Source organism: Acartia tonsa, chromosome 2 (genome assembly GCF_053477335.1).
Source record: "Acartia tonsa isolate MP-2025a chromosome 2, ASM5347733v1, whole genome shotgun sequence".
NCBI lineage: Eukaryota > Metazoa > Arthropoda > Copepoda > Calanoida > Acartiidae > Acartia > Acartia tonsa.
Window position 1 is genome coordinate 55,891,326 of NC_137261.1, and position 17,021 is coordinate 55,908,346.

The following is a 17,021-nucleotide window of genomic DNA, read 5'->3' on the forward strand; positions in this document are numbered from 1 at the left end:
GTAAACCACCATTCCAGTTTCGTCTCTCTTGAAAGTTGAATGGTACATTACACAAAACCGTATCGACCTTAGTGATATCATCACAAAATTGGAAGGGTAGACTACAAAAATCATATTGGCCTTGATGATATCATTACCAAGAGAGGGGAAAATGGAATCTTGCATTACGTTTTTTAGAGGGTCAAAAACGAAATCATATATTATATTTCTGCTTCTATAAAAATGGATTCAACCTTCTAAATGACCATTATCCAAAATTGATTCTTAAAATGTGAGGAGGGGTTGTTTACTGTGCTCGCCAGGAACTTTAAGAGAAAGCAACTAATTTCAAAAAGTGACTACTGGAAAAATGTAATTTTAATGATATAAAATTTATATTATTAAATTACACATAATATTGTGATATATGGAATAGTAGCTTTCGCAAAATTCAGTAAAGTTGTGAGTAAGATTCCAGTCAAATGCGCTTATTAGGTCAAACTTTTTTTTAAATATGAGTTTAATTATACTATGCATTTGGTCAATATTGGATTTAATAAGTGCATTTGACTGGAAGCTTGCGTACAATTTTAAAGAATATTGCGAAAGCTACTATTCCCATTGTTGAGTAATAATGTATTAAATGTAAATAGTTAACATCAAATTTTGTGCATTGCAAGTTTTAAGTTACCGTAAAAATTTATTGAAATCTTTTAATTTATTGTATTGTTAAAAAAAACTCGAAAATAACGAAAATAAATCAAAATAATATAAAAATTGCTATTGAGTATTGATAACCAAATAAATATAGTTCTATATTTTAGTTTGAAGGTGTTTTTCAGTCATCAAATGTTTTGTAAAAGTCAAACTGTAGTTTATTAAAGACTTTGAAACCGATTAATATCTGCTGGATTATAATCGGTCCTAAGCCTAATCGAAGAATCATGTATCGTATCGTATTATATCCAGTTTTCTACGAATATAAAATGTTCAATCATGATATTAAAACCAGCTTTGCTAGCACGTGCCTTCGGCATTCCGGGGCTAACAAAACTGGTTTTATTTTTATAATTGTACATTTTAATGTCCGCGGAAAGGTGACTATAATACGGTGCGATAAATAACTATTCTGTTAAAATCTACTTACTATACAAAGGTTGAAGTAATATGTAAATTAAAATTTCAAAAAATAACAAAAACAAAACATTAAAATTAACATAAAAATAACATAAGCATTATTGTGTCCCCTTTTTTCATCATTTAAATTCTAAACATTTAATTAATGACTATTATATACATATTTTTTTTTATTTACATTACAAAGTGTCATTAACATTAACATAATAAAACCTATAAATATATATATACATTGCAATTTATATCATAATAGGTTTAACTTAATAAATATATTCTAACAAAATAATGGCGGTAAATTGAATATTAAACGAGATCTGGGAAATATTTTTATATGATAATATCACAGTAGCTTAACTCACTTATATCACTGGAACTCTAGATACCGGGGCGCAGGACAAAAATGACGCGAAATTATAAAAAAAAATGGCGGCAAATATAAAAATGGCGTAAAATTATAAAATGCCTTATTGATCAAAAAAATATTTGGACTGTAAATTATACTGGCACCCAAAGTTTTATACCAACCTTATCCCTAACCTCTAAACAAACACTTTTTTGAAATATCCTAATACAACCTAAAAACAAAGATATTACTCGAATATTTTGTCATTTATTCACCTGACAAAAAAGCGCGCCAAATCTATCCACCGCCCCAGTTTGTGTCAATAATATATATTCAATATTTATATATGTGTGTGTAGATATCACTCATTCTTTCTTTTTTAACATACCGAAGTATCTGTTTGTGTGTGTGTGTGTGTGTGTGTGTGTTTGGGGGTATTTTAATGGGGTGTAAACAACATAATTAAAAAAGATGACAACATCTATAGGTAGCGAAGCACAAACTAAATTCAGAATTGCCAAACGTTCATAGGTCACGGAAAAAGGGAAGAAAGGACTGACATACAAAGAAAGTTGTATACTGGATGCTTATTAGAAAAGGGGATCTTGGCAAAAAGAATTATAATTCCATCTCAAATATCAGATTCTCCCCCATTGCGTTACGGACTGACGGACGGACAGACATCCTTCGTCAATTATAGAGTGTTTTCTTTGCTAAAAAGAATGCAACAACAAAAAAAGACAGAATTTAAGACTTTAATTAATTAAATCAAATAATGGAAAAAAGGTTTAAATTAACAAGTTAATTCCTTTAAAATGAACAATTAAATTGTGTAAAAGAGTTGCTTTGCTTGTTAAAAATCCTTGCAATCTCATTGAAATAACTACGAGATATGGGCAAAAAGTAAAAAAACAAACAAAAAAAACTATTGTTAAAAAGTTACAGATACTTCAGTTAAAATTCCAAGTGCAGTTTCACAATATTGTAATTGTTTCAAGTTATTCTAAAAAAGCTGAAACACAAATAAATTGTATTTTTAAGAGAAAAAATGAATGTATAAAGAAAATTACGGGTAAATTAGGATGATTTATGATATTAAAATATAGATTTAGATTATTAAATAACCAGGATAATGAGAAAATTGGTCAAATTCTCAAACTATTTTTCTATAAATATCATTAATGACGTCTAAATAAAAATATTAAAAATAGGTTTTAATAAAAATTGCAACACAGTTTCAAACTATTAACTATACTCTATTTTGTAACGATTAACCGTTTTAAATCCTCATTGTATTATCATATTCTATAAAAAGTCAATTCAACTGTTTTTAGAGCATTTTGGTTCAGAGTTTTTTTTATTGTTTTTTTTGTGGATGGGAGTCCGAATATTTGGTGTGGTTAGAATTCTTCCTTTTCTTGATCAGTTGTAAGTAGACTGGCAAGTTTCTCTAGATTTTGGCGTACCTGAATATAAATAATAGGGTTAACCGGATATCCGGATTGGCTGGATATCCGGCCATTTTCGATATCCGGCCGGTTACCGGTTATTGAAAATAACCGGATATCCGGCTGATTTTTACTGCCGGATATCGAGCGTTGGCCAGATATCCGGCCGGATACCGGATATTGAAACTATCCGGATACCGGATATCCGGTATCCGGCCAAAAAAGTATCCGGCCTAACCCTAATAAATAAAATATTGGCCAATTTTAGGGATAGTAAGGGATAAGACAATGGATAGAATTATAGAAAAAAAAACATTGTGTAGCGCTTATGAAGAAAAGCTTATAGTGCTTAATAAAGAAATGACGTCATACAAAATGAATGACAAATGATAGGCCAGTATATAATGCATTTGAACAATGGTAAAATGTATACTGGCCTATCCTTGGTAATTTGCATTGTATGACGTCATTTTTTATTAGGCCCTTTCAGCTCCTTCGTGTGAAGATTAATGTACCCTTATATAAAAGTAAAATGATGTTTGTCTATCTGTATCAAAGGATCTTGCAAACCGCTGAACAAAATGGTATTCTCTAGAGAAAGTTTATAGCTATTTTGGGAAGGTTGCCTACATCATCCCAAGAGGAATTATTCCGGAAAAATATCCTCCCAAAAAATTCTCTTATATTTCTTTTAACTGGATATCAAGGGTCGACTTCCAAAAAAGCTTCTAGAGGCCTCTTGGGAAGTAGCCACTCTTAAAGAATAAAATAGCTAATGATAGAACTATGGTTCAGAGACGAAGCTCTTTATAATGCCTAAACAATGACGTCATACAATACAAATGACCAAATATAGCACAAAACAAAGTCTAAATTACCAATAGACCAATATGACGTAATTTTGTATGAGCACTATAAAAAGCTTTACCAGAAAGAGTTTGATATTTCCTTCAATGTAGTTTCTAAACTAGCAGGATTGTTTGAACATTCTTTTGTGTTGAATTCCATGGAGGAAGGGGACATTGGGCTATTTGTTAAACTAGTCCCCAAAGTTTGTTATAAAAGATTTCTTATTTGTTCGCCTACCAACTTTGGGTAATTTTGTGTATCAATATTGGGGATGCATATCAATTTATTGGCCATTGTCTTATCTCTTTAGACCCCTGGTTGAATTGGGAGTAGGCCATTCTTTGCAAAACTATGGCATGTTTTAACAATGTTACCACCTAATGCTATTATTTGATATTATCTTTACTAGATGCTGCGCTCAAAGCATTAAAACCAAAGCTTTTCTATACTAAGGGTACGCCCAACCCTTAACTTTCGATGATTCCTGTAACTTTAATATTATTATTTGATTCTTTATTTGTCCTACCTAATTCAAATGAAAAGCTTACATTTCAATTATAAGAGTTATTATAACAATATTAAGTTAAAACTGATCCAAAATATTTTCTTATTAAAATATGTCAATTAGATGTAAAGCGGAAGTAAAAAAGAAAAAAAAGTGCCGTCATAAGTAGTGTAAATTTAATTTAAGTCAAGATTAATTCAACATAATCTCTTATTAAAATGTGTCAAATGTATAGAATGTCCCAGAAGAGAAAAACCTGGTTATTATAACATCAATAATTAGGTCAAGCCTAATCCTAAATATACACTCGTTAAGATGTCTATAATGGATTCTCATGTAACCAAATATATAACTTTAGAATAGTTATTTCTCGCATCGTATTATAAACAGCTTACCGCGGATATAGAATGTACAATTATAATGTACAAAAACTGGTTTTAATCTTATTATTGTACATTTTTATAATTGATGAAAGCTGAATATAATACGATGCTAGACATAGTTTTTTCGTATGGATGAGAACCGGTTCCTATCCACCGGATTCGAATGAATACAAGAAAAAACATTGTAAAAAATTGGTACTTTGCAAGAACACCTGACTGGGCACCTTCGGTTCCGAATTTCTTATGAATAATACATTTGCTAAACTCTCCACGGAGTTTAGAGATCATTATCTTTCAAGCGTCTTCACGGATAAGACAATGGACGATAAAACGATGTACATCCCCAACGATGACAAAAATATCCCTTTGATATATCAAATTAATTGGTTAAAAATTTTGGCAACAACCAATCAAAATTCAACATAAGTACCCAAAGTTTTAAGTCAGCTTATCATAGACATTGTTATGAAACTTTGGGTACTAGTGTAATGTTCTCTTCCTCCCTGATTATCTTTACAACTTTGGTCGACTTTGCTACAAATTTTCTTTTTTAGAAAAATGTACTTTTTAAATCTTACAATTTTTGTGGAAAATTTAGATAAACAATTTTGTTTTAATGAAGATTATTTTTGATATCAGTAAAAGGGGGTATTTTTTTCCAGGGGATATCTCTCTAAGGGAGGGTTGAGGCACCCTCCCCAAGTTGTAAACCTTCCCTGGGCCTAACAGAAGCTTCATCTAAAGTCATACATCCTGTTACTTTTATATAAGGATTGTCCACGAAAAATTTAAAAGTAAATAAACCTGTGCTATTTGTTGAAGATTGGAATCCAGGTATTCCTGAACCTTTATGGATGATTGTGAGTGTAGGATATGTTGCCAGTTGGAGATCTGTCGCAGGTTCCCGGGATACGAGGGCAGGAATCCGTCCACTCGCTCCTACAAAATAGTTGATCAATTTACCAATGATCTAAAGGGATAAAAAATGGTCGATATTTTGTTGTACATCTCTAATGATGATACACAGAATTAACCCTTGTGTAAATTAAAATTAGTGGTTGAAACGTTTGAACACTCAACTTAGTTAACCAAGCAATCAAAAGTCCCCAAAGTTGTAAAGCCAACAAATAATAAAACGTTATTAAAACCTTAGGGGACTAATGTAATAAAAGGGCTTTGTCTACACTCTCTCTGTAAATATACTCAACAGGATTTAAAAATGTTGATGATAGTTTACCTGTATCTGGTCTAGTCTGAGTAGCAGGTACACAGAGGAGGTGAGGAGACAGACCAACAACACAGTCAACACCATCAACAACCGGTTGGACGGAGACACTGTCAGGATGGAGATCACAAACTGGCGCAGTTTACCCTCACCAGTGTTTGCGCCTGCTACTGCCCCAACACGGCTGCCGCCGATGCCGCCAATACTGGAGGAATTTATTGTGAGCGCGGTGGGGGAGTTGGGCGGCGAGGCCTGGCGGGTTTGGTAGAATAGTGAGCCAGCGTTGGATTTCCGCTTGATCAGGTAGGGACTGCGGGAGTCAGAGTCCGGTCGCTGATAGCTGGAGGCCGACGGCAGCTGCGGACTTGCAGACACCATGGAGTCCGTTGATTCTTCATCCAACTGTGAAATAAAGCAAACATTGTTTCAAACCAAAGAATTTTGTATTTCTTCATGAAGAGTACTTATTCAAGAAAAATAGTATAATTCAAAAAAAAAATGCCCATCTCCCAACCTGTTCAATTCACCTCGCAGTAATAATTTTGTATATACCTGTTCTTGTTCACCACCTTCATCATCTTCTAGCTCCTCAGCAGCCACACCACCATCCTGAACAAGAACAACCAATTCGAAAAAAAATACGAAACCTTTGTGATTTTTAGATGTCGTTTAGGGGGCAACATTTAGAAAAATAATGAATTTTTTATCTGCCCTCCAAATATTATTTTAGATTTATTTCGCTTATTGGATATTGTACGAAACAATCTTTCTATTGTTACGTATTTTCGCTGGAAGCTTAAGATCTCAAAAATTACTGATCCAATTAGATTGTTCTTTTCGGGGAGGCTTAAACAATGTCTTGGGATAGTTTTAGTGTATTTTTTAGTCCTCTCCTAGAGGCTAGTGGCGATGCAAACCTTTATTTCTTATAAATTCATAGATTTTATACATTTCTTTGAGAAAATACATGATATATTGAGCTATATTTAGCGTAGAAAAATCCTAAATATTTCTGATTTCTTTCAATATTTTAAGGAAGCAGAAACCTTATTTCCTTTTCTATTTCTTTTCTGCGTAGACTGGAAACTCTGCAGGGAGGGCGGGGACATTGGCTTGTTTTTTACACCAGTCCCCAAAGTTTTACGATAACGTTTTCTTAATGGTTGGCTCAACAACTTTGGGAAATTTTGATTGGTTGGTTAATAAGTTGAGTATTTAAAAGTTCCAACTACTAATTGTAATCTACAGAAGGGTAAATTTGTGTATCTTCATTGCGGATGTACATAGATTTATCAGCCATTGTCTTATCCCTTTGATCCCTGGAAAATTCTGAGAAAAAAAAACAGAATAAATACATAGATTATAAATAATCTTGAAATAAGAAAGATTTGATAAAAGACAAAATGTGTTTTCTTTGCTCTTTTAAATATTTATAAAGAAATGTACAGAAATTCAGAAAGAAAGGGAATTTTCGACGAAGGATTATACTGGTACCCAAAGTTTTAAAAATACACTACTATTGCACGATTGAAACAAGTGATGTCAAAACTTTTAACCAATAGTTTTAATATACAGAAGTAGTATTTTTTTTGTTTAACTTTTTTATTCATTGTCTCATTGTCTTATCCTTTGAGAAATTCTGAGGCGGATTCTTAAAAAAAAGTTTAGTGGGGCCAAATTGTTTTCGTGATAAATCCACCAAAATCACATTAAAAATCTACAAAAAAATAAACAAATTCATAGAAGGGTTATGAACATAAGATTTTATTTAATTTTTGTAGATTTTTTATGTGATATTGGAGGATTTTTCACGAAAAAAATTTTGCCCCACAAAGCAATTAGTGGGGCAATTTTTTTTTTAAGAATCCACCTCAGTAGTCGAAAATATTTTTGCACTTTGCATGATCTTAAGGGATAAGACAATGGATGATAAATTATTGTACGCACCCTCATGTATATATTGAAGTATTGGTGTAAAAGTGTTGACACTGTAAGTTGTATCAACCAATCAAGATATGATAAATCTTCAGTTTTAAGTCATCGAGAAAAAATATAAATCATAATGATTTTTATTTTAAATAACTTAAATACTCTTTTTACTATGTTTTTTCTTCAACAAAAAGTATTTTTTTGCAATGTTTTGTTGTTTCTACTTTAAAGAACACAAGCTAACAGATGCATGAAACTTTTTTTCAAAGTTTTTAAAAGAAAAAAATGCATAGCAAGAGTTCCTTAAAAAGTTTTAAAAAATAAATAGAAGAAGAATAATTGCTAAGAAATGAATAAAAATATTGTTGTATGAAACCCAGAATCTACATCCCAATAAAAACTTTATAATTAAATAAACCTTTTCTTCAATTCAAGTTTTCTTTTCCTAATTGAACTTTTCTTTATACTTTCTGCATCAAAATAAAACTTGTTTTTTAGACCAAGCTTTTCTACGGTTAGGGTTAGTCCGTCCTTGCTTATTTGATACAGGATGGATAATTGTGGTCGTAAACTTTGGAATGAAAGAAATGTCCTATTGGTTTCAAATCTTGTATAAAATTTCCATTAACAATAGAGCTGTAAGCTTTAGAGGCCTATTTAAAACTAAATTTACAAAAATAAGTCTTATTGCAATTAGGTACGAAATTATAAGCGTAGTGTCTCTAATTTAAAAAGTACGTTGCTTTTTTATAATTATTGGTGTCTTTTTTTATTTTATGTAAATTTTATGGATGTTGTCATCCTTGTTTTCTGGCAGGACTGAACATAGAATATACGTGGATATTATGACAGGGTAAAAATTGTCGTCGACTAATTTATTGGTCAATTCATCCAGTAGGAGAGAAGGAAATGTGGTAAAGGGGTTGGATGGGGAGGGGGGTATTATTATTTAAGCCAGCTGTGAGTTTCACGTTATTGCACAACATGAAAATCTGGTGTAACATCCAAGTAATAATATATCTATTATTTTACTGGTTGACTAATTTATGTCGTGTTTCATACACAGAGCTTTATTGTAATTCCACCAATAAAGGATTGCAGGCATTAACCTTGCGGTGCTTCGGTGGGACATACCTATAATCAACCAAACCCATACCTAACCGCAGCAATCAAATCTATTTTACAAATTGGTTGCCACTAGAGTTGGGCCGGATATCCGGTGTGGCCGGATATCCGGACGGATACCGGATATTGAAACTATCCGGCTGGATATTGAAACTATCCGGCCGGATTTCCGGCCACACCGGATATCCGGATACCAGATATTGAAACTATCCGGCCGGATATCCGGCCACACCGGATATCCGGCCCAACCAACTTTCCACCCTACCTCCCTCCCTGAAAATGAGCAGAGTTGAGAGCCATAAAATTAAATATATAGTGCCTGCACTTTCTCCAGAGATAAAGGAGACATTAAGCTGTTTATTACACTAGTCCTCAAAGTTTTATAATAATGTTTTCTTATTCGTTGACTTAACAACTTTGGGGACTTGAGTAAATCTTGATTGGCTTATTTATTAAGTGAGTAATCTACAGAAGGATTTTTTGTATCATTATTGGGGATGTACATTAGAGTGGGTCGATTTTGGAATTTCACATTAGTAGACATTGGCAAGGGTTACTGGTCCTGTGAAACTTGAAAGGGGTTTTTTATTCCAAAAACAACGGGCGCGCGGGGGGTATAAAATGTGCCCCACCCCTTATAAAACCAAAATTTGAAATTCGTTCATACACAGGCATGTTGCATGTCAAAATGACCGCATTGAAATGCTGATTACAGATCTGAAAACCGTTTTGAAAAATATTGATTTAGTCGGAAATGATTTTCAAAAAACCTACCAAAATGAACAATTTTGACTAAATCAGCTGTTTTTAGGTACTTAATGTGATCTTATTCAAACTAGGAGCAATATTTTTCAAAACGGTTTTCAGATTCGTAATCAGCATTTCAATACTGTCATTTTGATATGCAACATGACTGTGTTTGAAGGAATTTCAAATTTTGGTTTTATAAGGGGGTGGGCACTTTTTATACCCCCGCGCGCCGGCAGCCATAAGAGCAAAGTCACTTTTGAAACTTGAATGGGGCTTATCATACATATATATGACTTCCACAACTTAAAATAACAGTAAATTCTAAAAAAAGGGAGAAATGGGCCCACCCTAATGTACATCAATTTATAGGCCAATGTCTTATCCCTTTAGATCCCTGTGCACTTTCTCTCTCATACAACTTATGGGTTATGAGCTCCATATATATTTGAGGGACAAGGTCAGATAACCACAGGGACTTTAAGGGATAAGACAATCAACGAAAAGCTGATGTACAGTCCCAATTATCAAAAACAAAACTACCCACTTCTGTATATTAAAAACTAGAGGTAAAAAGGTCTAGATATTTATAGTTTGATCCAACAAGATTTAAATATATTGAAATATTTCAAACCTAGACTGATTTTTATTCAATTGTAAAAACTTTAATCTAGAGAATAGTTATTTCTCGCATCGTATTATAAACAGCTTTCCGCGGATATAGAATGTACAATTAAAAGATTAAAACTAGTTTTTTTAGCCCCGAGATGCCGAAGGCACGGGCTAAAAAAACTAGTTTTAATCTTATGAATGTACATTTTTATATTCGTAGAAAGCTGGATATAATACGATGCCAGATATAGTTTTTTCGTATGGATGAGAACCGGTTCCTATCAACCGGATTCGAATGAATACAAGAAGGAATATTAATAATTTTGTTCATTATTATATTTGTAAATCATACATCGATCCAATCCCTTTAGAATTTTGATTAAACAACCACAAATGAAATTACCCTATATTCTATAGAAAAAGAAAACTTTTTCTTTGTAATAGAATCGAATTTAACCACATGGCGCTTTCCCCCCAAAGTGCCTATCGGGCACTGAGACCTCCCCGTCTTTTAATATAAATCAAAAATAAAGGGTGGGAGGTTCGTATTTCCAACTCCGGCCCTGCGAGGCCTATGCCTAAAGTATTCTAACCCTGCAGGGCTACCCACCACCTAATATAACAAACTGAAAACTACCAACCCACATTAGTTAATTATTTTCAAAATTAAGGAGGTTGGGGTTCAGTGCTCGATAAGCACTATGAGGAAAATGGCCAACCAAATTTTAAAAATGATCTAGCCTCCGACAAAATAGAATGAGACAGAGAGAATATAAATAAAGTTGTTTTCGTGTTGGTCATGCAATTTTGTTGCAGTTCGGGTCATAGTGGACAAATTTTTTTTCTTGATTCCCTTTCAGACAGGTACACAGATAGGACAATAGACTATAAATTAGTATACACCAAACTTTTATTGGTGGAAAAAAGTTCAATAAAACCATCCCTAAACCTTAGTAAAACTACCGAAATGGAGAAATTAATCGGTTCATTGGTTAGCAATCAAAATAATCAGAGTTTGATAATTATAATAGTTATTTATCGCATCGTATTATAGACAGCTTTCAGTGGATATAACAATACGAAAAAATTATGATTAAAACCAGTTTTGAAAGCCCTGAGGAGCCGAAGGCCAAGGATCGTGATTTTGATTTTAATATTGGTATTAATTTGACTGTAATTCAATGCTATACATGACTTTTCAGTATGGCTGAGAACCGGTTATAATCCACCTGATATTATTAGGTTTCGAAGCTATCCTGGAAATTAAATTAAAATTAAGTTTTGTCTATTCTTTTATTCCATGTTTTAAATTCCAACTAACTTACCTTTACATAGACAAAGATAAAAATATCTTTTGTTATTATGATCCCATAATGGCAGGTCAAGTGGTGCTTTTCTTTAAATTGTCTTTAAAGCACTGTTACTCTCCCGTCCTCAGGTTTGAATAGCCTAAAACCACGCGGGGTTACCCAGTACCAAATATAACCGTACCTAACCCAAAACAAAGTAATAAACAAATAATAAAAAATAAATATAAAAATACCCCCTTGCGCTCATTTTTTCATTTATACTTTTAATTAAGGGGTTTGGGGGGAGGGTGGTCTGTGGTCGACTAGGCTCTTTAATGGTAACAGCCGGTGAAGTGAATAAGAGACAAGAAATATTAACAAAATGACAATAAAATTGGAAAAATTGGCATAAAATGTCTATCATCTGCACGCATAAATTCACGCAACCTCTACATATTATACTAAGACAATTTCATTAATGGAGGGGACATTTGGAATGTAAATTTTCCAGGTGCCAAATGATTTATAATCACGTTCTTTCATTTGTTGGCTTAAAACTTTATATTAAATCTTGATTGGTTAGTGTTACAAGTATTGTTAAAACATTTTACACAATAAAATTCAAATTTTTGTCCTATATAAAGAGTATTGTTTTTTTTTGTCTGAAGCTAAATATTTTCATTAACACAAATTTGTACTTTGATATAGAAATTAAACTATTAAAATTTGAAACTTAATTATTCAAAATATTCTAGACCACTGACCCCCCCCCCCCCCTCACCCCCCCCCCCTCACCCCCCCCCACACACAAACACTTTTTTTCGAGCATCGTATTATGAACAGCTTTCCGCAGATATATATAATGCGCAATTATAAGATTAAACCAGTTTTTTAGCCCTAAGATACCGAAGGCACGGGCTAAAAAAACTGGTTTTAATCTAATGATTGTACACTTTTATATTCGTAGAAAACTGGATATAATACGATGCTAGACATAGTTTTTTCGTATGGATGAGAACCGGTTCTAATCCACCGGTTATCAATCGGTTTCAAATAAATAGAAGAAAATGTTTACTTACCACAGCTGTCAGATCATTTTTGGCCAAAGCTTTCTTCCAAGCTTTTGTCATCACCTGAAACAAACAATAACTTTGTACAGTTTGATTTTTGCAGAAACTGCTACGCTAAAGTTAACTTTGACTGTAAGTCAAATTTTTGTATTTTTTTGGTAACACTGTATTTTTGGAAGCTTTACAAAGTGTATAAAAATTCAGCCATATAGCGTCATAAAAATGAGGGATGAGAGAAGAAGTGGGAAAGGAAACCCCTAAAAAGGGATGGATAATCCCTCATTTTTATAACGTCACATGGCTGATTTTGAGACACTTTGTGAAGCTTCTTATTTTTGTTGTGTATGTTTATTGAGGTCTGTTACAGTTTAGACTATTAGATTTGTGTCTTCAACGAAGCTTTTTTTGGTCCTTAGAGTAAATGACATTTCGGAGATAGATAAACTAATATTAATATTATTTTCATATTAATAAACAAAAAGCTTATTTTAGCTATGATAAAAATCCTCATAATAAAGTATCTGTTTGTCTTTCTGTCTGTGTGTACCGAAGAATCTCGCTGACCTCTGCACCGATACAGTTCTCCTTTACAGTGTAGCTTCTTATAGGTCCTGGGAAGGTTTTTAGCTATTTCGGGGGAGGGAACCACCATCCTCCAAAGAGAAATAAAAAATAAAAATAACATCTGATTTTAACATAGATTGGAAAGAAAACATTTTACGTGCCTGTAGGGTCGTAGCCGCTAGTTTCCTAGGCTACCTAGTTTCCAAGGCCATACAAGACTCTAATGGAATTTGACCTCATATCAATATACAAATTTAAAAAAAAAACATAAAAGATGCAATGCTCATGAATATTGTTATTCTTGTTTAATTGCAGAAGTGAAATCATCATCGCCAGGTATTTTTATTCTACACAACATTTTCAAATTACAACAAAATGCTGCATAAACAAGAATGATATTTTTTTTAGCAGCACATCATACAAAGGTTGTTTTAATGTAATTAATATGATGTATGTAATTTTATAGTAAAACAACGTTTTTTATTTAACTATAACTTAAATTTGCAATTTTCGGAAATATACTAATAACAAAAGATTTTTATAAAACAATTAGATGATTTTTAAAAATATTTTAGAAGATTTTTTACTAAAAAATATTTAATGTTTTATGACGTAATTAAAGGCCACGCAGGGTTTAGGGCACTGTTAGACCCGAATCTAACTCTAACCGCATCATAACTAAAGATCTTGAAATTAATTCTAATGCTAATATGTCAGGTGTATGAAGTTAAACAAGGGAATAATGGGATGCCATGCGACCGTGGCTCAACACGTAGCGCATCCGCTCGTCGTCGGGAAGGTGATAGGTTCGAATCTCGGTCCAACACCGCGTCATAACTAAAGACGTTAAAAATGGTTCCTACTGCTTCTATGTCAGGTGCGAGACATAAATAGTTAGAGTAGGGGGAATGCCTTGGCCCAAAACAGGCGCAACTCACTACCATGCACAGTTAGGACTTCTCAGACAAAGGTCGTGCAATCAAAGGGTTGGTTGTCTGATGGCAAATGGACGCTTTACACCGCAATCATAGGGCTTAGGGCTGACAACCCTATCCCATATCCATAAGCCACATTGTTACAGAAACACTGACGAATTGTCAGCGGCCTATGCTCCCCCCTGTGGAGTGAAAAGGGCTTGTTACTTTTACATGTAAAGATAGAACTTCAACAGACAAATAGTCTTTATATATTAACATGAAGTAAAAAAAGAAAAAATCAGCAGATTATAAAGAAGCTTCACTACCAAATATGGTGCAGTAACGCCATTATTTATATTGTGCCGTTTTAATTCTATGACACCAGTAACAAAACTTTAGCGATTATAATTTTTTGCAATATTATTTATCGCATCGTATTTCAAAAAATGCAAAAATTAAAAATTGTGTGATTATAACCAGTTTTGTTAGACCCAGGGAGCCTAATGTCCAGGCTAACAAAACTGTTATTAGTTTTATGATTTTTATTTCAATATTCGTGGAAAATAGTCTGTGCTACATATGATTTTTCGGTATGGTTGAGAACCGGTTCTAATCCAACGGATATAGATTTCGAAGCCATACTGCAAAATATAATCGCGCTTAACTTATAATTGAGTCATTCTTTTCTGGCGAAGGTACTCTATAAATGTTTGTGTCCGTCTGTCTGTCGGCATTATTAGCCGGGATTTCTCGAAATAAATAATTACGCAAGTGCAAATGATTTACTATTTAATCATATTTTCAAAACAATTCACCACTATTATACTAATAATTCTTGTTTTAGATAATTTGCCTAAAAATTTAATTGGAATTTTTTGAGATATTTAGATTTTCTTAGTTAACTTTAGAGCATCTTATTTTACTTATTTTACAAAAATCATAACATTTTTTATTGATCACAGTGTATTTATTAAAACTGTTATATTTTGTATATATTTATAATGAATTGTTTTTATTATTAAAATTTTCTACATATTGAATAACTAGCCTCATAATTTTACGTAAGCATTTTACAAAAGCTTTTTTCCAACTTTTATTTTACAAAAGCTTTTTTCCAACTTTTATTTTACAAAAGCTTTTTTCCAACCTTTATATTACGTGGAAAAAAAAATAAAAAAAATGATGTACTTTAAAGGCCAATTTAAATTGAATTATATATACAATACACAAGGATAACATTCATAACATTAAAGCACAGACATAAATGATTCGAGGTAACTATCTTTGATAGTAAACAAGTAAATCACATTTCTCCTTTCGTACATCTACTTATAAATTTAGCTTTTAAAGTTAAAGTTAAAAGAATGGGGTGTGGGTAACATTTTTTTCTATGGGTGTTTTCTCTTTGGATTTCAGTGGTACCCTATCATATTGAGGATAGAGGACCCTATAGGTTCAGCATGTAGCGAGATCCTTGCACTGCACATCAAACACACAGACAGTCAATGAGACATCCTGTTAATTCACCTCGACCAGGGATAAGGGATAGGAAACCTGGCCATAAATTAAGTCTCGGCCTGGTTTTGAAAAGGATCATGCAACTTTTACCATTTGCCTAATTTAATGACCTTACTGGCGGACGGCTCATATTGGCTACCGCTCTAAACCAATAGTGTTCTGTGATTTGGGCTTGTTTTGTATCAACCAATCACCAATTGTATATCAAACACTTTGTTGTTATCAAACTAACACTAATTCAATAAATCAATAATCCTATACACATATTAGGTTTTTAATTGGCGCGGTAGTTAGAATTGTATACGCTTCATATTTTTTAAGGGTAAACCTTCTGTTTTACTTGGTTATGTTTATGTACTTTTAATTGGATTATAAGGACAATATTTAATAGATCCTTATATAAAAGTAACAGGATGTATTTGTGTAGCGAAGGATCTCGTTGCCAGTTACAGTAAACCTGCTTATATGTCTAGTGAAGGTTTATAACTATTTTAGGGGGGAGGGTACCCCATCCTCCAGAGTGAAATAACCACTAGAACAAAATTCCCTCCCCCACAAAAAAAAATTACAAAACAAGCTAAGGCCACAGTTGCAGAAAAATCGCGAGCTCTAACAAGCCGTTCTAAAAACGCGCATATCAAGCTCTTGTTTTTGAGATACTAGTGACTCTATTTTCGTAGGTTTATGGAAGGGCAGAAAAATAGCCGAAAACCACACCCAGGCTTTTTAAAAAGATAAAAAGCTTTAAAACATTCAAGACCTTTACTGAAGCTTCACTGTAATGAAGGAGCATATCGGTTTTGTGGTTAGCGAGATCCTTCGCTACAGACAAAAAGCTCACAAGCTCACTACAAATCCTACCTTAAAAGTAGCTTCCCTAGAGATAAGGGAGGAGAACATGTGCGTCTCCTCCTCTATAGTTGTCACCCCCACAGCGTTCGGTATGATCTTGGCCGTCTTCTCCTTGGTTATGCTCGACACAGAGATCATCGGAATCTGGATCTGAAATTAACACAATGTTGTTGGTATTGTTGGTTATATACAGGGGTCCAGCGGGATAAGATAATAGACGACAAATTTTAATCAAAATTCGGATTATGGAAAGGAAAGTAGCGGGTTTTCTCGTATTTTCACAAAAGCTTTCAATTTAGTTATTATAGGTTAGGTTAAGCAAATGTTAATTATTAGAGTTCCCGCAGGTGCTAGAAATAAGCGAAAAGCTACTGTGAAAATACGACGAAACCCGCTACTTCATTTTCTTTCCATGATCTCAAAATTCCAATGATGATAAACAAAATTGCCACTTAAATTACTGGCCGAAAGTTTGGACTTTGCTAGTTTGAAATTATCATAATCATCATAATAAGGACAATAAGTTCTT

General features: G+C 33.1%; 1 protein-coding gene across 1 annotated transcript in view; it reads right to left on the reverse strand.

The window, feature by feature from the left end:
- Positions 1-637: 637 nt before the first annotated feature.
- The window catches only part of LOC145312208 (uncharacterized), an 86,953-nt gene continuing 70,569 nt past the window's right edge, over positions 638-17,021 (reverse strand). The window contains exons 7-12 of the mRNA XM_080151422.1: positions 16,502-16,642; positions 12,651-12,704; positions 6,422-6,478; positions 5,882-6,271; positions 5,449-5,583; positions 638-2,925 (exon numbers count right to left, since the gene is read on the reverse strand). Coding sequence (XP_080007548.1) covers positions 2,860-2,925; positions 5,449-5,583; positions 5,882-6,271; positions 6,422-6,478; positions 12,651-12,704; positions 16,502-16,642 — 843 coding nt within the window. The 3' untranslated portion in view covers positions 638-2,859. The remainder of the gene's footprint in view (positions 2,926-5,448; positions 5,584-5,881; positions 6,272-6,421; positions 6,479-12,650; positions 12,705-16,501; positions 16,643-17,021) is intronic.